Below are 24,023 nucleotides of genomic sequence, written 5' to 3'. Positions count from 1 at the left end.
GTTGGAGAATGGCTTAAATTGTGGTCTATGAAAATTATGGAATATTCTGTTCTTGGAAATGACCAACAGGATGATTTTAAAGGCCTGAGAGACTTAAAGAACTGATGTGAGTGAAATGGCAGGACCAGGAGATCATTATAACTTAACTAATACTAGATGATGACCAGTTCTGATGAACAGGCCATCCTCAGCAACGAGATCAACCAAATCATTTCTAATGGACATAATGAACTGAACTAGCTATCCAGAAAAAACCTGGGAGATGACTAAAAAACCATTAATTAAATTCAACCCTATATTTATGCACATGCATTTTGATTTCCGTAATTGTCAAAATTGATCGATTCTTTTTAAAAAAAATTTTTGGTTTATACTTTTGTGTATCTAAGTTATATTTTAATATATTTAAATCTACTGGTCATCCTGCCATCTAGGGGGTGGGGGGAGGTGAAAATTGGAAAAGAGGTTTGGCAATTGTTAATCAAAGTTACCATGTATATTTCCAAATAAAAGGCTATTAAATTAAAAAATCCCTGTCTCTTGGGTTTGTGGAAATGGGGGAGAGGAAGGGAGCGAACAATAGGGTGGGGTTAGGGTTGGTGAGTCTTCAAGTTTATTCATCCACCCCAATATCTTTTCCCGTCCCCTTCTATCTTTAAATCCTGATGTCCTTATGAAGTAATCCTGGGGATTTTCCTCCCAGCCTTGTTGTTTTTGTAAAAAAATTGTTTTTAATTTTTCCCTAACTTTAATCACTAAGGGTGTTCCTTCTGTTGGGTTGGGGCTGTGCCCCTAAGGGCAGGGCCAGGGGAGTAACTCCCTGGAAATTCACCTTTTTTTTTGGCTAGCCCCTTCAGGAAAGAAGGAAAAAATTGTGCAGTTATAATCATTCCCTCCCAACAGCCTGCAGAGGGACCAAGGCCTGGCCGCAGGGAGCCTGGAGCCAGAGGAATGGCCCCTGAGGCTGCAGACCCCCTCCCAGGTGAGTGTTTTTCCCACGATATGGGCAAAATCAGCCCAAGAGGCCCATTTCGGATATGGTCGGTGAGGCTGGCCTTCTTTTCTGTGGATCCTTTACAAAATGGGCAGGAAAGGAATGCAGCAATAAACTGCCCTCCTCTCATGTTTTGGACTGATTATGTCCTTTGATTTTAGCACTGTCCTTCCCCTTGCTGCCCCCATGTTTGTTTAAATTTTCCTGAATATTCCTTGAAAAGAATGACCATGTCCTCCTTAGTCTTGTCCTGGGGTATCATGCCTTTGCTTTGGTCTAGCAACTACTATGAGATACACAACACACACACACAAACACACCCTTCGCCTGTCTTGTGTCTTGGGGTCAGGCTTCCTCCTGCAGCCATGATTTTCTGGAAACCCTTGGCCCTAGTATTCTCTGGGTGGACCCTGCTTCCCCAGTTTTTGTCCTTTCCTGGTGGGGGAGCAGGAAAAATTCCCCCCGTGGCTCCTGCTCCCTCAGGCCACACAGATCTTCCCAAATCTCTGAATTTTTCTTTTTATATTATTATTAAAATTTTTTTCCGAGGTTGGGGTTTGATTTGCCCGGGCCGTTAGAAATATTGGTTTGGGAATTAAACAGGTCTCCCAACCAGGTCAGTGTCAAACCACTGTGCCATCTAAGTCCCTAGTATAATTTGTTTTTAACCTTAAATACAAAATCAGAAAGAAAAAATTTCGGAACAGGAAAAAGAAGATTTGAAAAGAAAACTAATAAAAAATATTACAAATAGATCAGGAGCGTCCAGCATTTTTTTGTTTCCTGGTGGTTTTTTCTTCCATTTTATTTTTTATTCCTGTTACTCCCACGAGGCATTTGACTGTCAGGGCCATACAACCATCTTCCCCAGATAGACATGGAGACCAGTCCAGTTTCCTTATTCAAACCAGGGGTTAGAGGGACCAAGAGCAGGTGGGATGATGTTTCTGATCTCTGTGTTGATATCTGAATTCTGATCTTGCCTCTTCTACTTACTCCCATCCTTCTTCCTATGGACTCAAAGTTCCACTTATATTTACTCTCCTTCCAAACCCCTGGAGCCCACTAGCACTGCTTATGGAAAACGCAGAAGGGAGAATGCAGTTAGTGTGCTTTTAGAAAAGATCTCAAGAAGAACACCCTTGCCTTCTCAAGGAAACACCTGTGACAAAAAGACACAACCGTTGTCCCAGGCCGGCCCCTTTGGGGCTCCTGGGCCCACCCCAGCGACATGGCTTATGGATTTCCCAGGAGGAAAGTCCCTGACAAGACCCTGACTGTTAACATTTAAAAATCCATCATATTCAGCCTATACTTTGATTTTTCCTTTTTTGCTTGATCAAAGCAACAGGATTGAGAAAGGGAAGAGGCTCGTGCAAATATAGAGATGCAAAGAAAAAAATCAGTCTTTGCCTCAAGAAGCTTGTTCTTATGGAAGACAACATGTTAACTTGTCCACACCAGCTGTTACAATGTAGGTGGAGGCCTTATGACTGGTTCCAAGTGTTCTCTAGAGGTTGGATCTTTGGGAAAATCATTTTCTGCTTTAGTTTGTTTTTAAAAAGATGACCATTGAGCCAGATCCATTAAAAAGTGTGGATTTGAAATTTGGGAACACAAAATCTTAAAAATGAATTTGAAAATATCCGATTTTCATTTGGAAAAATAAAATAATTTGGGGAGGATATTTTTTATCTGAAAGACTTAATTTCAGATGTTTTTCCTCATTGATCATGGAAATGTTTTTTTTAAGCACATAATACTTTAGTTTCACACAAAACTTCATGCCATTTTTTCTTAAATAGCACTGTCTATTTTACCTAAAAATCTTACCAGTCTCTGATAGAACCATAATTTCCTGATTCCCCAGGCAGTGCCATTTCCTATATGACATTTCTCAGTTTTTTCCCACCAGAAACTATGATGTGTTTTCTATATTCCCTGATCTTTGGGGACTTTGTTTCAGTTTAGTTTGAATCCTTAAGGGCTGTCCTTTTTGGGAATCCCTCCGTGTTAGGTCCCTTTTGTAAATTGAAAAATTGGGATAGGTCTGTTATGTAGCGTCTTCAACTTAAGTCTTCTGGGTGTTGGTTTTTAGGGCGGGACCTTCAAATGTGGCTGGCATTTGCCCTGAGGGGGGATCTGTTGGACCTGGATCAGAAAGAACTGCATAAAGGAGGTCATGCTGGAATGCCGAGAACTTGTTTCCTGGGTAAGGGCCTTCCTTGAACTTGAACTGCCATCAACAGGGGTCACCATCCCTCCTAGGGAGAGTTTCAGGTTTTACGTTCTGAAAGGCCCAAGTGCTGCCTTCCCTGTCCCAAGGATGGGTCCTCCTGCTCCTGTTCTTCTATGAATGTTCTTTCCATTGAAGGATGAAACCAGCAGTCATGTCTATAAACCTTCTGAAAACTGATCCCCCCTTTTCATTGAACATGGGATAGAGAAGGAACTTCCTTCCTCTTGGGAAACATTTTGTCTTTTTGAATGTTTTTTTGGATGAAAGATAATTTTTACCACACTGCCCCTGGTATAACTCTAAATCCCCACAGAACAAGGGTCCTTGTTCCTATATCCCCCAAAGGCCTGTAGAGACAGGAAAAAGGGAGGAGGTCTTCTTTACATTTGTGGGATCCCGGTTGTGCTCAGAGCTTTTTATAATTTTGCCCTTGCCCCAAAAAACCCTTTTGTTTTGGGCTCCATCTTTATCCCTGTTTTACAGGTCTGGAGGCTAAACAAACAAAATTTTCCCCACAGTCCAGCCAGGATGTGTCTAAAACCAAATTTGAACTTGGGGTTCCTGACTGCAGGCCTGGTGCCTTCTCTGTGTTCCAGCTCCCTAATGTCCAGAAAAAGGTTGTGGGATGTGACCATCCTGCTGGGAAGGAGGAAAAAAAATCAGGATCTTCTGTTCAGATTGCCTGCATGGCCTCCTTTCCATCCCCTCTTCCTCTGCAATAAGCACCCTGAAAACCATCTTTGATTTCCTTGAACTACCCAGTGGGCCCTTTACACTGGCCTTGTTAATGAGGAATCAGTGAAAGTTTCAAGGCCACACATCTTCCTGTCCCAGGACTTCCAGTTCCCAGAGAAGATTTATCTCCATGTGGAGAGGAGGTGAGGAACTCTGTCCTGGGGAGGAGTTGCAAGCTGGGAGAGGCTGCCTCCCAGGAATCTTCATGTGATGGGCGTGGTAAAACTGGCTTGGAACCTTTTCAGACTCTTTAAGTGACATCCTGAGAACTCTCTGAACCTCTGAACCCTTAGTCTCTTCATCTATAAAGGGGGGGTTGGACTTCATGGTCTTTCAGTTCCTTTCTTTTTTAAATTTTTTTTTAATTTTTTTTTTAATAACTTTTTATTGACAGAACCCTTGGGTAATTTTTACAACATTATCCCTTGCACTCACTTTGTTCCGATTTTTCCTTTCCCTTCCTCCACCCCCTCCTCAGATGGAAGCAGTCCTATACATTTAAATATGTTACAGTATTCCCAGATACAAATATGTGTGTAGAACGAACAATTCTCTTGTTACGGGGAATTGGTTAAAAGGAAAAATAACGGGGAGAAGAACCAAATGCAAATAGTTTACATTTATTTCCCAATTTTTTTCTTTGGGTTAGGTTTTATATTGATCAATTGGAAATGAGTTAGGTTTCTTTGTCAAACAAACCACTTCCATTAGAATACATCTTCATACAGATCTTTGTTGAAGAAAATGATCTCCTGGTTCTGCTTTTTCATTTAGCATCAGTTCAAAATTTCTTAAGCCTTTCTTATTCATCCTGCTGGTCATTTCTGACGGAACAATAATATTCCATAAATTATATCCACAATTTACTCAACCATTCTCCAATTGACATCCATTCATTTTCCAGTTTCTAGCCACAAAACAGGGCTGCCCAAAAATTTTGACCTCTTCAACCCGAAGAGACCCATGAGACAGTCTCCAGACAATTGTTGGTCCCAATACAAAAGGCTCTCCCTAGAAGAGACCATTAAAAACCTTAAAAGAAATTAGAAGAAAAATGGGGAAAGGAAAAGAAGCTATAAAAGAGAGTACAGAAAAAACAAACTACTAAAAAAAATTTGATAAAGGGAAAAAGAAAACAATTTCCTGAAATTGAATTGGGAAAAACTCCCAAGAAGTGAGGAAAAGAATTTGAATTGAGAAAGAAAACTATTAAAAAAAATTAATGAAATGGAAAATGCCATAATAAAACAACTCATTTAAAAACTCAATTGACATATGAAAAGAAATAAAAAAAGTAAAAGAAAATAACTATAAAAATAGAACTGAAAATAGAAATGACTAATTATTGAGACATCAAGAATCGTCAAGCAAAACCAAAAAGTGAAAAAATTGAAAAAGAAATGGAAAATTTATTGGAAAAACAACAGACCTGGAAAAAGATCTGGAGAGATAACCTGAGAATCAACATTTGAAAACTATGATGAAAAAAAGAGCCTGATACTATTTTAAGGAAATCATCAAAGAGAACTGCCCAAAAGTAATAGAACTGAAGGAAAATAGGGTTGAAAGAATCCATGAACACCTTTGAAAAAGACCCATAATAAAGACTTGAGGAATATTTGGACAAACTTAAGAATTTTTAGACTAAAAAAAAATTTTACACCAAGAAAACAGTTTAAATAAAGGTCCACAATCAGGGTCACTCAAGATGTGGCTGTTAAATTAAAGGCTGAAGGCCTGGAATCTGATATTTGAAAGGCAAAGAACTTGGAATGCAGCCAAGAATAAACTACCAGCTAAATTGAGCATTTTTTTTCAAAGGAAGAAGATGGACATTTAATGAAACATAGGAATTCCATCTATTTCTAAGGAAAAAACCAGACTTAAACAAAAAATTTGATCTCCAACAACAGGATCAAGAGAAGTAAAAAGGTAAAAAGGAACCCTTGAGAACTGTATTTCTGTTGTGGATATACATAAAACCAAATATAATTTGATTTTACTGATATAAATAAAAAGGGAAGTAGAAATAGAAATGGAAAGGGTGAAAAAGGGAAAAGGGGATTAAAAGAAACTACATCAGTGAGGCAAAGGGAACCTATCACATCTAAGGGAACTTAAGAGGGGGAGGAACATTTGGGGAATCTACTCCATCAGAATTGGTCAAAAGAAAAAATTGAATATTTGTTTTACAGAGAATTTCTTTCACCTCATGAAAAGTGGGAGAGGAAAAGGAAAAGGAAAAGAGTAATAAGGGAAGGGTACAAGAAAGGGGAAGAGATTCAAAGAGGAAAGGGGAATACTAAAAGGGAGAACTGCATGATGCAAGTGGGACCAATAGGTTTAATACTAGGGAATGGGGGAGGAGGGCATGAAAAAGAAAAGCATCCTCTGGGGATATTAGAATGTCAGGAAATATAGAATTAGTCATTTTAACTGTAAATGTGAATGGGATGAACTCTCCCATAAAGAGGGGGGGGATAGCAGACTGGATCAAAAGTCAGAACCCTACAATATTTGTTTACAGGAAAAATTTAAAACAGGGATAATACAGAGAAAGGTAAAAGGGGTGGTGCAGAATCTATTATCCAGGTGAAGTCAAAAAGAGGGTAGCCATCCTTATCTCGATCAAGCAAAAGCAAAAATTGATCTAATTAAAGATAAGGAAGGAAATACATCTTGCTAAAGGACAGAATAACAAATCAAATTAAACGCATATACCAAGTGGTATACCTAACTTCCTAAAGGAGAAGTTAAGAAATTGGGGAACAAATAGACAAAAAACTATAATAGGGGAGATCTCAATCTTGCACTTTCAGATTTAGATAAATCAAATCACAAAACAAATAAGAAAGAAATTAAAAGGTAAATAGAAATTAGAAAAATGGAATAGATCTCTGGAAAACTGAATGGTGAAGAAAGGGATACTTTCTTCTACGTTCATGCTGAGTTCATGAACAGGAGTTCACACAAAAAATGGCCAATATTAGACATAAAGACCTAAAATTAAATGGGAAAAAGAAATACCAAATGCCTTTTCAGATCAAATAACAAAAACTACATTCAACCAAAAGTTAGGGTGTAAGTAGACCGAAAGTAACTGGAACCTAATTAACCATCTTAAAGAGGATTTGGGGAAACAGCAAATTATAGACACAAATAATAATTTAACTAAGATAATGATAAGGGGAATATCAAAATTTGTGGGATGCAAAAAGTAAAAGGAAATTTTATGTCCTTGAGACTTACTTGAATAAAATAAGAAAGAGAAGATCAGTGAATTGGGCTTGCAACAAAAAGCTAGAAAAGACCAAATTAAAAAACCCCCAATCAATTATAAATTGAAATTTAAAATTAAAAGAAGAAATTAAAATATAGAAATAAAAGCTATTGAACTAACAAATAAAACTAAGAGTTGGTTTTTATGAAAAATCAATAAAATTGATAAGCCTTTGGTAAATCTGATTAGAAAAGGAGGAAAAAAATTTATTTTAAAATGAAAAGGGAGAACTTTCCACCAATGAAGAAAAGAAAAATAAAACTTCCTAACTTTTATGATAAATTTGATAACCTAAGGAAATGGATGACTACCCCAAAATATAGGTTTCAGATTATCAGAGGAGGAAGAAATTTTAAATAGTCCCATTTTCAGAAAAAGAAATAGAACAACATTAATCAACCCTTAGAAAAAACCCCAGGAACAGATGGATTTTTGAATTTCCCAAACAAAGAACAATTTCCAATGTTTTATAAACATTTGAAAAAATAGGGAAATGAAGGAGTCCTACCAAATTCTTTTATGACACAGACATGGTAATTGATACCAAACCCAGGTAGGTTGAAAACAGGGAAAGAAAATTATAGATCAAGCCCCTAATATGATGCTAACATCTTAAATAAGAGTTAGCAAAAGACTAAGAAAATCATCCCCAGGATAATACACTGATCAAGTGGTTTATACCAGGAAATCATTCCAATATTGAAAATTCCAGATAATTCCATATTAATAACCAAATTAACAAAACTATATGATCATCTCAATAGATGCAGAAAACATTTGATTAAATCCAACATCCCCTTTAAAAAAACACTTGAGAATATGGAATAAATGGATTTTTCCTTAAAATAATCAGAATTTTTTAAAACCACCAGTAAGCATCATGTGGGGGACAAACTACAAACATTTAATAAGATCAGGGGTGAAACAAGGTTGCCCACTATCACTGTTAAATTTTAATTTTTATTAGAAATACTATTTGGCAATAAGAGTTGAGGAAGAGTTAAAGGAAAAGAATAGGAAAAGAAGAAACAAATTATCACCTTTGCTGATGAAGATGGTATTAGAGAACCCCCAGAGATTCTACTAAAAATTAAGAAACAATCCACACCTTTCAAATTAGGATACAAAATAAACCCACATAAGTCATCAGATTTTATATATCACTAACAAAAACCAAAAATTGCAAAAGAAATTCATTTAAAGTAACTAGTGATTGTAAAAATATTTAGGAATCTATCCCCAAGGAAAATCAGAAACTTTATGTGCAAAACTACAAAATACTTTCCACCAAATTAATCTGATCAACCAACTGGAAAAAATTAAATGCTCTTGGATTGGGTGAGCAAATATAATAAAGATGAAATACTCCTAAACTAATCTATTTATTTACGCTATACAATCAGATTCCCCAAAAACTATTTTGATGACCTAGAAAAACAACAAAGTTCATATGGAAAACAAAAGGTCAAGAATTTCAAGGAATTGATGAAAAAAATCAAATGAAGGTGGCCTAGCTGTACCATATCTAAAATTATATTATAAAGCAGCGGTTACTAAAACCATCTGGTATTGGCTAAGAAATAGACTAGTTGATCAATGGAATAGGTTAGTTTCAAAGGACAAAACAGGCAATAACTTTAATAATCTAGTGTTTGACAAACCCAAAGACCCCAATTTTGGGGATAAGAATGCATTATTTGACAAAAATTGCTGGGAAAATTGGAATTTAGTATGGCAGAAACTAGGCATTGACCCACACTTAACACCGTACACCAAGATAAGGTCAAAATGGGTTCAGACCTAGGCATAAAGAATGAGATTATAAATAAATTGGAAGAGCATAGGAAAGTTTACCTCTCAGACCTGTGGAAGAGGAAGGAATTTATGACCAAAGAAGACCTAGAGATCACTGTTGACTACAAAATAGAAAATTTTGATTATATCAAATTGAAAAGTGTTTGTACAAACAAAACTAATGCAGAGAAGATTAGAAGGGAAACAATAAACTGGGAAAAAATTTTCATTTCCAAAATATACACAGAATTGACTCTATAAGAAATCAAGCCATTCTTCAATTGATAAATGGTCAAAGGATATGAACAGATAATTCTTAGACAAAGAAATTGAAACTATTTCTAGCCATATGAAAATATGCTCCAAATCATTAAATCAGAAATGCAAATTAAGACAACTCTGAGATACCACACACACCTGCCGATTGGCTAGAATGACAGGGAAAGATAACGGGAATGTTGGAGGGGATGTGGGAAAACAGGGACACTGGATACATTGTTGGTGGAATTGTGAACACATCCTGCCATCCTGAGAGCAATTTGGAACTTATGTTCAAAAAGTTATCAAACTGTGCATACCCTTTGATCCAGCAGTGTTACTACTGGGCTTATATCCCAAAAGATACTAAAGAAGGGAAAGGGACCTGTATGTCAAAATGTTTGTAGGCCCTGTTTGTAGTGGCTAGAAGTTCGAAAATGAATGGATGCCCATCAATTGAGAAATGGTTGAGTAAATTGTGGTATATGAATGTTATGGAATATTACTGTTCTGTAAGAAATGACCAGCAGGATAATACAAGAGGATTGGTGAGACTTACATGAACTCATGCTAAGTGAAATGAGCAGAACCAGGAGATCATTATATATCTCAACAATGATACTGTATGAGGATGTATTCTGATGGAAGTGGATTTCTTCAGCAAAGAGATCTAACTCAGTTTCAATAGATCAAGGATGGATAGAAGCAGCTACACCCAAAGAAAGAACACTGGGGAATGAATGTAAACTCTTTGCATTTTTCTTTTCTTCCTGGGTTATTTCTACCTTCTGAATGCAATTTTCCTGTGCAACAAGAAAACTGTCTGGTTCTACACACAATATTGTAGCTAGGATATACTGTAACCTATTTAAATGTACAGGACTGCTTGCCATCTGGGGGAGGAGGTGGAGAGAGGGAGGGGAAAATCAGAGTAGAAGTGAATGCAAAGGCTAATGTTGTAAAAATTACCCTGGCATGGGTTCTGTCAATAAAAAGTTATTAAAAAAAAAAGAAGTCCCAGGTCTCTCCTGGCCATCTGCATCCATGATCATCTCTAGTAATCTTGATTTGTACCTGGTTACAGGAGGCAGAGGACCCTGTGGGGAAAGTGAGGCTGGTGACCTTGTGCAGCCCTCCTCACTTAAATTCAAGCACTTACTACATAACTGACAACTTCCCTTAAGTTAGGGATATGGGAGGGAAAGGCTCCTGGTTATTCCATAACAGCATTCCTAGTCCCTTGTTATCTTCACTATGGATTTGTTCTATAGGTAAGAGGGAGCAGGAAAGAGACAGAAACAGAAACATCGATTTGGCACCTCATAGGGACCAGCATGCAAGGATTGAGGTGGGTTAGGCCCTATGATCAGCCCTGGGTAATATCAAGTAATCAGTGCACATCAATTAAGCACCTTTTCTGTTCTATGCATTGATCCCTGGATATACAAAGAGAAGCTGTCAAGAAGTTTTAAATCTGGCATAAAAATTTGGAGGTGATTTGACAAGAAACAGCAGCTTATGAAACTTATTCTTAGCTTATCCAGGCAAAGAAAAAAAATTTTTAATGGAAATGCATCATGTTCAACAGACATTTGTATATAAAGAGAGAGGGGAAGGGAAGTTTATGAAGGAAGACTTAAAGTGGAGAGAATCAAAATCATACTGACAATGATAATAATTAACAAGCATAAGGTGCCTAGTGTGTGCCAAGAGTTTCAAAGGTATTATGTCATTTGATGCTCACAACAACCTAGGAAGTGGGTACAATTATTACCCTCTACAGGAAAAGTGGGTCAAAGAAACACATTCCCAAGGGTGCAGACCTAGGTGTCTGAGAGTGACTTGGAAGTAAAATGGAGAACATATATCTAGTGCAATAGATTGAGAAGACTAAGTTTCCAGGTTCAAGTTCTAATCTCTGCTGCAGGGATTTGATCAGGTTACTCAGCCATTCAGAGCTCATAGCCTGGTTTCTAAATTATGAGAACCTTCACCTTGCCTTGGTCTCAGCTTTGTTGTGGAGGTCAAATGTCATTGTACTGTGTGTGAAACTGTGTTAATCGAATCACTTTATTGGTGTGAGCTAATAGCATTTAAAAATGATTGAATCTGTCCATTTCAGGTTGAAAACTTACCTGGAAATATTAAAGTTCAGTGAATTTATGATCACCCAGCTTTAGAGGGTATATTTATACACATGTATTTATTTCTTTCAGATGCAGAGACACAGTTTGATATAAAGGAGATGAGTGCAAATCTGAAAATGATCTCATGGAAGGACCGTTTTCAATATAGTGCATACAGGGCTATTCTTGTTAAGTACAAAATAACCATACTGAGAAGAACACTGTGAATGGAACACACACAAAAAGCTTTAAGAAAGAGTTCCAGTGTTAATAAAGATAGGAATATACATCCTGAAGACAAGACACCTGAGTGTCATGAAGGTGATAAAGCTTTTCTTGTACTCTCTTCCCTTGCCAAGAACCGGAGAATCCATGCTAGAGAGAAACCTCATGAATGGAAGAAACATGGAACGACTTTGAGAGAGCGATCAACTTCTAAACAAGAGAGAATTCACATAGAAGAACAATCTTATACATGTAAACAATGTGGAAAGGATTTCCAATGTTATTCCAACTTGGCTCAACATCAGAAAATCCACACTGAGAGAAGCCTTATGAATGTAATCAATGTGAAAATATTTCACGAATTGCTCCAGTCTTGCTGTCCATCAGAGAATCCACACTGGAGAAAAACCTTATGAATGTCATCAGTGTGGAAAGAATTTCAGATGCAGTTCAGGTCTTGTAAGACATCAGAGAATCCACACTGAGAGAAGCCTTATAAATGTAATGAATGTGGAAAGGCTTTCACATGGAGTGACAGTCTTCGGGAACATCAGAGAATGCACACTGGAGAGAAGCCTTATAAATGTAATGAATGTGGAAAGGCTTTCACACGGAGTGACAATCTTCGTGAACATCAGAGAATCCACACTGGAGAGAAGCCTTATGAATGTAATGAATGTGGAAAGGCTTTCACACAGCGCTGCAAGCTTACTTTCCATCAGAGAATCCACACTGGAGAGAAGCCTTATGAATGTAATGAATGTGGCAAGGCTTTCACAAAGCACTTCGCCCTTGAAGTACATCAGAGAATCCACACTGGAGAGAAGCCTATGAATGTAATGAATGTGGAAAGGCTTTCACACAGCTTTCCAGTCTTGCTGTCCATCAGAGAATGCACACTGAGAAAAGCCTTATGAATGTAATCAATGTGGAAAGACTTTCACGAATTGCTCCAGTCTTGCTAGACATCAGAGAATGCACACTGGAGAAAAGCCTTATGAATGTAATCAATGTGGAAAGACTTTCATGAATTGCTCCAGTCTTGCTAAACATCAGAGAATCCACACTGAGAAAAATCTTATGAATGTAATCAGTGTGGAAAGAATTTCAGATACATTTCATTTCTTGAAAAACATCAGAGAATTCACACTGGAGAGAAGCCTTATGAATGTAATAAATGTGGAAAGACTTTCAGAAATTGCTTCAGTCTTGCTAGACATCAGAGAATCCACACTGAAGAAAAATCCTATGGACTTAATCAGTGTGGAAAGAATTTGAGATGCAGTTCAGGTCTTGGAAAACATCAGAGAATCCACAATGGAGAGAAGCTTTATAAATGTATTGAATGTGGAAAGACTTTCACATGGAGAAAAGTCTTCATGAACATCACAGAATCCACACTGGAGAGAAGCCTTATGAATGTAACAAATGTGGCAAGGCTTTCCCATGGCGCAGCAATCTTATTGTCCATCAGAGAATCCACACTGGAGAAAAGCCTTATGAATGTGATGACTGTGGAAAGGCTTTCACACGGCGCAGCAATCTTACTTTCCATCAGAGAATCCACACTGGAGAGAAGCCTTATGAATGTAATGAATGTGGAAAGGCTTTCACACGGAGTGACAATCTTCGTGAACATCAGAGAATCCACACTGGAGAGAAGCCTTATGAATGTAATGAATGTGGAAAGGCTTTCACACAGCGCAGCAAGCTTACTTTCCATCAGAGAAACCACATTGAAGAGAAGCCTTATGAATGTAATGTATGTGGCAAGGTTTCACAAAGCACTTCTCCCTTGAAGTACATCAGAGAATCCACACAGGAGAGAAGCCTTATGAATGTAATGAATGTGGAAAGGCTTTCACACAGCTTTCCAGTCTTGCTGTCCATCAGAGAATGCACACTGAGAAAAGCCTTATGAATGTAATCAATGTGGAAAGACTTTCACGAATTGCTCCAGTCTTGCTAGACATCAGAGAATGCACACTGGAGAAAAGCCTTATGAATGTAATCAATGTGAAAAGACTTTCACGAATTGCTCCAGTCTTGCTGTCCATCATAGAATCCACACTGAGAAAACCTTATGAATGTAAAGAGTGTGGAAAGAATTTCAGATACATCTCAGTTCTTGAAAACATCAGAGAATTCACACTGAGAGAAACCTTATGAATGTAATAAATGTGGAAAGACTTTCACAAATTGCTCCAATCTTACTTTCCATCAGAGAATCCACACTGGAGAAAAGCCTTATGAATGTGATGACTGTGGAAAGGCTTTCTACACGGCGCAGCAATCTTACTTTCCATCAGAGAATCCACACTGGAGAGAAGCTTTATAAATGTAATGAATGTGGAAAGACTTTCACATGGAGAAAGAGTCTTCATGAACATCAGAGAATGCACACTGAGAGAAGCCTTATGAATGTAATAAATGTGGAAAGACTTTCACGAATTGCTCCAATCTTGCTAGACATCATAGAATCCACACTGGGGAAAACCTTATGAATGTAATCAGTGTGGAAAGAATTTCAGAAATTGCTTCAGTCTTGCTAGACATCAGAGAATCCACACTGAAGAAAAATCCTATGGACTTAATCAGTGTGGAAAGAATTTGAGATGCAGTTCAGGTCTTGGAAAACATCAGAGAATCCACACTGGAAAGAAGCTTTATAAATGTAATGAATGTGGAAAGACTTTCATATGGAGAAACAGTCTTCATGAACATCACAGAATCCACACTGAGAGAAGCCTTATGAATGTAACAAATGTGGCAAGGCTTTCACACGGCGCAGCAATCTTACTTTCCATCAGAGAATGCACACTAGAGAGAAGTCTTATGAATGTAATGAATGTGGAAAGGCATTTACACAGCGCAACAGTCTTGCTGTCCATCAGAGAATCTACACTGAGAAAAGCTTTATTAATGTAATGAATGTAGAAAGGCTTTCACACAGCGCAACAATCTTACTTCTCATCAGAATCCACACTGAGAGAAGCCTTATGGAGGTAATGACTGTGGAAATGCTTTCCTATGGCACAACAGTCTTGGTAAGCATGAGAAAATCCACATTAGACAGAACCCTCATGAATGTGGAAACCTTCAGACAAAGTTCAAATCTTGCTTAACTGAGAGTGCACATTAGAGGAAAACTTTTGAGTGTTTGGATCATGGTAAAAGTTTTTAGTAGATATTATCCCTACTAGACATGGGAGATGCTATGCTAGATGTAAAACTTCATTCATATAATCCAGTGGAAAAACATTCAGGCTCACTTCATTCCTGAATTGCCTCCAGAAAATTCCTAAAAGATTGAAATCATGGATAAAGCTAGGACAGAGCTTCTTAATCAGCAGGGATTTTCTGCTTGGGAACATATCTCCTATGGACTTGTAATGGAAAGGTCTTTAGTCCAAGTTCATCTCTGAGTTTGCATCTGAGGATACTGAGTAGAGAGAAGACTTACAAATGTGTTGAAGGAAGGCTTGCCCTTATCTAGAAGATAAAGGTCATTATAAGTCACAACATTCACACTGGAAAGAAACATTATATAAAATGTATTTGCAGAAAGGCTGGATTTCATCCTTGTGTAGAAATCTTGTTGCAAATCAAACGTAAATATAATGAATGAGGGAGGCCTCTTCCTACAGCACAGATCTCATAAGACATTGTAATTTTATACTGTGTATATAGGTCAGAAAATAGATTTGTGTTTTTCTCTGAAATCCAAGATTGATGTCCAATGAAGAGTCTTTATAATGGAAACAAGCAATTGTTTTAATTTGCTTTCTCAATAAAATGATTAAGAGATTTTTAAATCTGACTTTAAATTGCTTTTATTACTTAATTTTCCTCTTCATTCTCTTGTTTATTCCTAAATACTCTGGCTTTCCATCTGTGTGATAAGTCATGTGTTCCACTGTGAAGATCGTGTATTTTTAAATCAGCAGAAGACAGGAATTTGGTTAGGGAAAACCGTCAGTCTTTATTCTTAGCGAAGAAGGATCAGAGGTGGAAGAGAATCGGCAATAGCAATGTGTGCAGCTGAGTCAAGAAGCTAGCTCTGACCAGCAGCCACACAACCAGCAGCTAGGAGTCTCGAACCCAGGCCCAATCTATCCCAGCTTCTCTTCCTGTCTCTCTCTCTGCCTCCACCCACCAAAATCGTCATTTCCTATACAACACATCAGGACTTGCATGGAGAGTGGCAGGGACCATTCTTTATCCAATCATGTATATTAATAGAGTATAGCCCAATTACTATTTAGCCTCACATACTTGGGACCTCAGTGCATCAACTCAAACCTCAGCCCATTACATTCCACGTTCTAATTTTTTTAAAATATGTGTAAATGTGTCTTAGGTCTCCGTTTTGACCTTCTCTTGCAAAATTGTATCAGTTGGTTCATGGGGAAGTGAGGCCTTTTCAGAAAGCTGATGCCCAGAGGAGTGACATAGTTTAGGGCTACAGTTCCAGGAAAACTCTCCACCTTGTACCCTTGCTTATTCTTGCACAGACCACTTTGCCACCTCAGCAAGCTTTGTAATGTATAGTTGCTGTTCTTAAGTGGAGTGGGTACCTATGACACATTGTGAGCACTGATACAAAGTCTGGGACAGCTGGAGTCCACTGTGTGGTAAAGTTGCTCAGTCCAGAGTGTAAAAATCCTATTCCATCTCCTGTACTTTGCACTATTTGAGGTGATGCCCCATTCCTGCAGAAATGGAATCAACTACTTTCTGCTTTGACTCTTACAAACATGTAGTTGAACTATTTTGGGTTGGTTGTCATTGTCCCACACTGTGTGAGATATCATGTAAATTATAATCTTATATTTTACAAATGTATGTGATGAGCACGTATTTTAAAATCAGCCAAAGTCAGGAATTCAGGTTAAGGAAAATCCTCAATCTTTCTTTTTGTCGAGGTGGAGGGGTGGGGATAGGAAGTGAGAGCAGTCACCACATGAACCGACCAGCTAGCCTCTCTGCCTCTCTCCTACCTTCTCTCTCCACCCACCAAAGTTATCTGTATGTCATTTTCTATACAACACATCAAAACTTGCAGAGAGTGGGTGGGCCATTATTTCTCAAGCATATATTAATAGAGTATCGTCAATTGCCATTTAGCCTCATGTGCTTGTGACCTCAGTACACCAACTCAAGCTTCAGCCGTTACAAATGTAAAAGGTAAAGAACTGGATTTAAGAATTTATTATTTGCTTAAAAGATGTAATATTCGTTTTAAAGGAAAATATAGCAGATAAACAGGTAAGTTTTTAAAACATTCTAGCTACAATTTTTCACATCAATTATACAGAATCCAGATCAAAAGAAGAGTTCATTTTCTAAGGTACATTTACATAATCCTCTAGAAATTAATTTTCAAATACCAGTATTTCTAAGAAAATATTTTCCCCTAAATTCCAAAATGAGAAAAATCAGAATAAAAATAATGGCATGAATGTGTTTGAAACATGAGAAAAAATTGCCAAATAACATGAATTCAGTTGATCATCTTAGAATTGTGTTATGTTGCTGCCCATCCAGCCCTAGCAGCCAGGCCTTTGAGCTGCCAGACCTTGGTGGGGGAAGGGCTGGAGGACAAGCTGACAGGTGTAGTGTTCTTCTTTTTCTAAAATATAATTGTTCTCTGGTGTGAACTCTAATGAATGAACCAATTATTTAAGCATTGTTTGTATCAACTCTAGTGACTTAACACCTTGTAAGGATTCTAACAGAGAGGAAAAACAGGTCAGGTGGGAGATGGGAGCAAACAAAATATTCATCTGCGGATAAGGGTTTATATATCTTTCACCAAGTCAATAGCATTTTCTCCGAGAACATTGGTCTTTTCATGGCACTATTAGGTATGAAATCACCCAGACAGTTTCCTCATTGCCTTGAAATCTCCAAGGACATCCCATTCCTAGAGACAGAACTGAGGGTGGTGAGCAATCATCCTGAGTTCTCACAGCCATTGAACAGGGACAAAATACAGCCAAAGTTGGACACATGTACTATAATGGGCTGAAACCGATTGATGACTCTGAGCTCAGAGCGCTTAAGCTCATACCAATTGGACAATACTCTATTAGCATATGCTTGGAGAGAAGAATGCAGCCTACACTACAGATTCTATGCAAGTTTGAGCTGTTAAGGTGATGAGAGATTGAGGCAGGAGTTAGAGGATGGAGTAGAAAGCCAGACTCACTCCTGGAGATTCCTCTATAGCTTATTCCTGATTAGAGATTCCTCTCACTTCTTATCACCATTCTGATTCATCCAAAAAGAATAAAATCAAGGACTTTTGCACTGATCCATGACTCTGAGCTGATTCTAAAAGTATTCAGGTACTAACGTGATCACACTGTACCTTGACCCCAACATAATAATGTCATTTGTTCCAATTTGGGAATGGACAACAACCAACCAGATTTGAATAAGTCGATCAGAAAGATAAATAAAAGGAAATGTGAAATTGATCAATTTCTAGAAAACTAGGTTTTAAAAAAAAACTTTTGAATCTTCTAAATAGTACTGCAAAAGAAAGTAATTTCTGTACCATATGAAACTTCATAAACTGACCATACACTAGGACATAGGATATTGACAGAAATGTAAGAAGACCAAAGTACCTATTACATACTTTATGAGATCATCATATATTCAGAATAGAAATTATTTCAGGGATGAAAACAACAAGATCTAAAGAAAACTTAGCAAATGAAAATTTTTAAATATATGAGTGGATCAAAGAACAAATCAGAAAATAATTAATCAATGATGAAAAACCAAGTGTTCCTGATAAAACAACATAGCAAAATTTTGGGGATGCAGTTAAATCAGTCCTCAGGGAGAACTAATATGCTTACAATCATACATTAACAAAATATAAAAGAGAACAATGAACTGAATATGCACTTTTAAAATTAGAAAATGAACAAATAAATCTAAAATAAGCACAAAAAAGAGTTATAAAAATAGAGGGAAAGTGGATAAATTGGAAATCCTTTCCAGAAATTGAAAAATGAGACTAAAATTTGGTTTTGAAAAGAATAACACAATTGATAAAAGTTTCTCTAATCTGATTAAAACTAAGAACAGAAAATTAAATTAATAAAATAGGAAATGAGGTGAAATTCCGAGCAAAATGAACAGAAAAAAGGATAATTAGAACAAATTATACACAGGCCTATCCTAGTAAACTTGAAAACAGAAGAGGAATAGAAGAATACCTTCAAAATATAAAAAGAATGAAAGGTTCTGGAAGGAATTCACTAATGGAAGATGGGGATTATGAGGCCATAAGGATATTTAAAAGTGAGAAGGCAGCTGAAGCTGATAACAAAAGTCAAGAGTGTAAGATAATTCAATTCAGTAGTCTCCTTTCTCATTTTCAATTATACCTTCTTAAATTTTCAAGATGTCTTTTTGTTTTAATTTTGGTCATTTATTTTGGTCTTCTAATTTTATTACTGTAAATTTTTTAGGAGGTGATTTTTTTTTAATTGAAGCTTTTTATTTTTAAAACATATGCAAGAATAATTTTTCATTGTTGACTCTTGAAAAACTTTGTGTTCTAATTCCCTCCTTGCCCCCACCTCCACTCTCTCCCTAGATAGAAAGTAATCCAATGTATGTATAATTGTATTTTAAGTTCCCAATCCCATCTTTTCCATTTTCTTAATGCATGTTTTCAAAGTGGCATTTTTTGTGTAAGGAATGGTTTAACTTCATCTGGGAAATTCAGGTAAGATGTATGATTGTTATCTTATACATAGTTATTGTTTCTATGCTCTTAGTTATCATTCAGGGTGTTAATATTCAATTTCTATCTAGGCATGTTTTTGTATGTATTTATCTTCCATGTTTTACCATTACAGTCTATAAAGAATGTGATTGTGGTTCTTCTATATTTATTGATATTATTCTGTGCTATAGCATACCAAGTAAAAACTTATAGCACCATGATCATATACTACAGACATATGTCTCTTTTCCCATGGAAATTTCTTTTTAAAATACATTATATTTTTTGACTCAATTACATGTAAAAACAATATTTTTGAATATTAAAACAGTTCGAGTTTCAAATTGATCTCTCCTTCCTTCTCTCCCTTCCTCACCTTCAGATGATTAATAATTAATAATACAAGTTATTATGAGTGCAATTATGTAAAATATTTCCATAGTAGTAATTTTTTGTAAGAAGACTCAAAGAAAAGAAGGAAGGAAGGAAGGAAGGAGAGAAGAAAGGGAGGGAGGAAGGAAGGAAGTAAAAAATAGTATGCTTCAGTCTGTATTCAGAAAACATTAACTCTTTTTCTGGAGGTGTATAACATTTTCCATCATTAATCCTTTGGGATTGTCCTGATCATTGTGTTGCTGAGAATAGTTACACTGGAGAGAAACCTTTTGAATTAAGGAATGTGGGAAAGCCTTCAGCCACAGGGGAACTTTACTGAACATAAAAGAATTCACACTGGAGAGAAGCCATTTTGTGTGCAATGAATGTGGAAAGCCTTCAGCCATTGGTCATCCTCGATTTATCATCAGAGAATTCATAATGGAAGAAGCAACATAAAAGTAACAGACGTGGCAAAGCCTTCAGTCAGAGGGACATCCTCTTACACAGCAGAGGGTTCACCCTGGAGAGAAACCCCCAAATTTCACGAGTGTGCAAAAGCTTCCAATGCTGCTGAACCTTTGAAAGTGTCAGGCCATTCATGCTAAGTTATAATGACTATGGGAAATTCATTGAGGCAGGTTCATTTCACCACAGAGACTTCAGGCTAGAGAATCCTTGAAGACTGTAATGTCGGTGAAGTTTCATAAAGACTTGTCATCTGTCACATAGAAGAAAAATTGCAACATTTGATGGCTATTAGGTTTGGTGCTTTTAGATGTAAAGATACTGTCCCTACTGCTGTTTCTCTCTGCTATCATTACAAGGGTGGGAGGTGGGCACATCACCTAAGTGAGGTCAGCTTGGGAGGCTGATACAGGATCTGAACCAACTCTTAGCCCATGAGATTAAAACAAACCATTTGATATTTCTTTTGTTCTAAACTTTTAAATAATAAACAAAACACATGAATATGACAAAAAAATTTTAAATTACAGATTAATAAATTCTATTATTTAAAATTTATTAAACATTTAACAGTTTATATTAACTATGACAAGATGGCAACACAAGCATCCCAATGGCTTCCTGGTCTCCTGCAGAATGCTTTTTTCTTCTGGTGATTTTACACTGTTATGTTGCTATTGCTGGTACTTAGATCATTTTAGGTCAGTGTTCTTTTCATTTTTCTTGATTTTATTTGATCTGTATCACTTACAGAAACCTTCTTCATAGTTCATTGTAATCTTTCATTAATCCTTACTGGAGACACACTGGTATTCCATTACATTCACATACCCAGACATGTTTAACCATTCCTTTAGTCATAAACATGATTTGTTTCAGTTTGGGGCTATTAGGACTAATTCCCCTATAGTGTTTTTAGTAGTTTTTCTCTCTTTTAAAAAATGTCCTTAGGGGAAGGTCTCGTCCTAGAAGTAGAATTAATGAGTCAAGGCTATTAATACTTTTGTAATATTTGATATTTGTTTTATATTGCTTTCCAGAAAGTTTGGACCAGTGTACAGATTTGTCACTGTAATTATGTACCTATTGTGAATTTCTACAGTTACATAATTGTTTAATTTTTATCATTTGATTGAATTATCTTTCCAACTTAATGAGTATAAGGTTGTCTTTTGAAATCGTATAATTTATATTTCTTCAATTAGAGGTGGAATAAATTTTCAACCCTAGATCATTGTTATTTTGCAAAACAATTAAATCTTTTAATTTTCAAAGTAAAGGAATAAAAGATGGTTGAAAATGACTAAGTGATTTTTTTCCTTTTTACCAAAATAGGGACATACTTAATATATGGATTATGTATAGCTGAAATTTGTCTTGAGATTTAAATTACTTTTGCTGTGCTTGGATGGGTCCAATTTATGCTTCTTCCAGCCTGGATTTAGGATAGAATCAAAGAAAATCAAATCTGGAAGGGAGAAGTAACGTGGTCTATTGTGTGAATGTTCTTAACCTGGAGTTCATGAACTTACTTTTTAAAACTATTTCAATTGCAATGTTCAAGTGCCAAAAATGTAGTGTTCTTGGAGGTTTTCTGGAGGTCTTAGAGCAGCCTTCTTTTCAGTTCAAGAAATCACCACAAGAATAGCCAGGTGTTAAAAGTCCAAATTTTTTATGTATCTCTTCCTGGGGCTGGGCAGCTTTCTACAGAGGCTTTCAGACCAGCCTTGGTCTCAGTGGAGAAATGCAGGAGGAAAGCCTGCCACCAGGAGCCTGACCGGAGATGGAATGAATCTCATCCAGTCCTTTCTGGCTGTTACATACTCCATTATCATAGGTGTGAAACTTGTAGAACTATATTAAGTACTAAGTACATGTACTGAACTAGTGAACTTTTAATCATCAAGCTAAACTGGACAACCATTGTCTTTATCAATTCCACTAACTTAACACCTTGCAAGAATCCTTGTTTCAGTGTTCTGCCCTTAACATTCAATCTCTGTGTTTCCACAGCATTGATTTCCTTTGATGAAGAGCTCACATATTTCATGCACTTAAAACATGATTTTGAGAAGGGCTCTGTAGTCTTTACCAGCTTTCCTGCCCTAGGGAGTCAGAATACAAAAAGGTTAAGACTTGATCTAATTCATCTTCTACCCATGGGACTTGAGGATATTGGGAAAGGCAAAAAAAGCTTTGAGTTTTGTCCTTGGTCCCATAGTAGTAAAAATTACAACCTAGAAAGCCTAAAAATCATAAGGTCTACATAAGCTGAGCATAGTTAATTCTGAGAAAAAAATCTATGAACGGGGCCTACTATTATAGTTGTGATCAGCAGATTCTCCTGCAGTAGAAACTGGGAAGAAGTATAATTGAGGAACAGATTGACTCCCTGATTCACATCTTGGGGAATGAGAGCTCTGGTTCCATTGACTAGTGGCCCTCCTCATTCTTGTAAACCTGAAGCAGATCCAGAATCAGAAGCAAAGTTTTCTCTGATTCAGTTGAACTTCCTCTGTTTTCTTTCAAAATCCCTTCTTAATCTCACCTAGCATTTTCCCTCATCGGGTACCAATTCTCATAACATTAATCTCTCCACACTAAACCACAGTGGTTTGTTCTATCTGAAAATCAACATCTTCACCCAATTCATCTCATTAGCAAAACAGTAATCAAGATGGAAATTCTCTATTCTTCTCTTCAGTCAGCTTTAGTAGTCATACAATCTCACACCCAGAAACACATATGCAGTCAGAGGAGTTAACTTTGGTAAAGAGAAAGGTTATCTCATCCTGTGAGATAGGAGTAAAGGAGGAAATAGTGGCAGAAGGCATGTGGGGGATACAAGATGAGAAGGAAAGGAGAGAGCTTTTCCCCTTTCCCTACCATAAAATACGAGGCAAGATTCTAACCTGGGAAAGTAACGGAGAAAGGTGTGCTATAGGAGATTTGAAAAGATATCGAAATGTTTGGAGGAACCACTGTGATAAATGAGATAGTGAGTTAATCAGGGAGGATTGCCTTGCTGTAGTGAGGGTACAGTTGAGATTATGTAACATAAATTTTGGTTGGAGACAGCAGTTTCTGGATTTTCTCCGCTTTTTTCAGCAGCATGTATGGAGGAGCATTTAGCAGAATGGTTAGCCCAATATAGAATTGGATTGACGTGTACAATTTTTATTAAGATATTGATTTACTCTATAACTGACTGTTTGGGTTGACTAGAAATTCCAAAATATCTATTGAATTCCACATAGAAGGCTAGTAAGGAAATAGAGATTATCCTTCCTTCTGGTCTATTTGGTGTCCATAAGAAAAACAATGCAAGGAAGTTTATTTTAAGTAGGTAACTGAATAAAGTACATTGTCAACTCTACTTATGTTTATCCTATGCCCAATAACTGGGAAATATCAACCTTTTGCTTCCCTCATCTCATTCAGCACTTCTTTTTTTTAACCAAAAATTCCTTTTCTCTAGTATAAGGGTCCTTTAAATGGGCCAGCATAGCACAACAGGAGGTTTGAGTGGCCCAAGTAATTTTCTGTGGCTAGGGACTGCCCATGAGCAGGAGCTCTTGTCATATCGAGATAGCTTCATAACGGGAGATGGCTCCCTCTCTGATTGGCTGTGTGTGTGACCTCACAGACCCTTTTAAGCCCACTGCCAGTAGGAGGTCGATCTCCTTATCCTGGGGTAGCTGAACCAAGTGGATGGATAGCCAAGAGGTAAGGAGCTTGATAGTGAAACTGAGGTCTCCAAACCAGGTGTTCACTAGGGA

General features: G+C 37.0%; 1 protein-coding gene across 1 annotated transcript in view; it reads left to right on the top strand.

The window, feature by feature from the left end:
* The window catches only part of LOC116422736 (zinc finger protein 883-like), a 14,397-nt gene extending 132 nt beyond the window's left edge, over positions 1-14,265 (top strand). The window contains 10 exon segments of the mRNA XM_031961826.1: positions 904-982; positions 3,093-3,206; positions 3,717-3,809; positions 12,141-12,476; positions 12,479-12,550; positions 12,553-12,690; positions 12,942-13,015; positions 13,018-13,425; positions 13,545-13,747; positions 14,121-14,265. Of these exon segments, the coding sequence (XP_031817686.1) occupies positions 904-982; positions 3,093-3,206; positions 3,717-3,809; positions 12,141-12,476; positions 12,479-12,550; positions 12,553-12,690; positions 12,942-13,015; positions 13,018-13,425; positions 13,545-13,747; positions 14,121-14,265 (1,662 nt within the window).
* The last annotated feature ends 9,758 nt before the right edge of the window (positions 14,266-24,023 follow it).

This window comes from Sarcophilus harrisii, chromosome 3, assembly GCF_902635505.1.
Source record: "Sarcophilus harrisii chromosome 3, mSarHar1.11, whole genome shotgun sequence".
Classification (NCBI taxonomy): Eukaryota; Metazoa; Chordata; class Mammalia; order Dasyuromorphia; family Dasyuridae; genus Sarcophilus; species Sarcophilus harrisii.
Note: the sequence above shows the minus strand (reverse complement) of the source record. Positions and strands in the feature narration are given on the sequence as shown.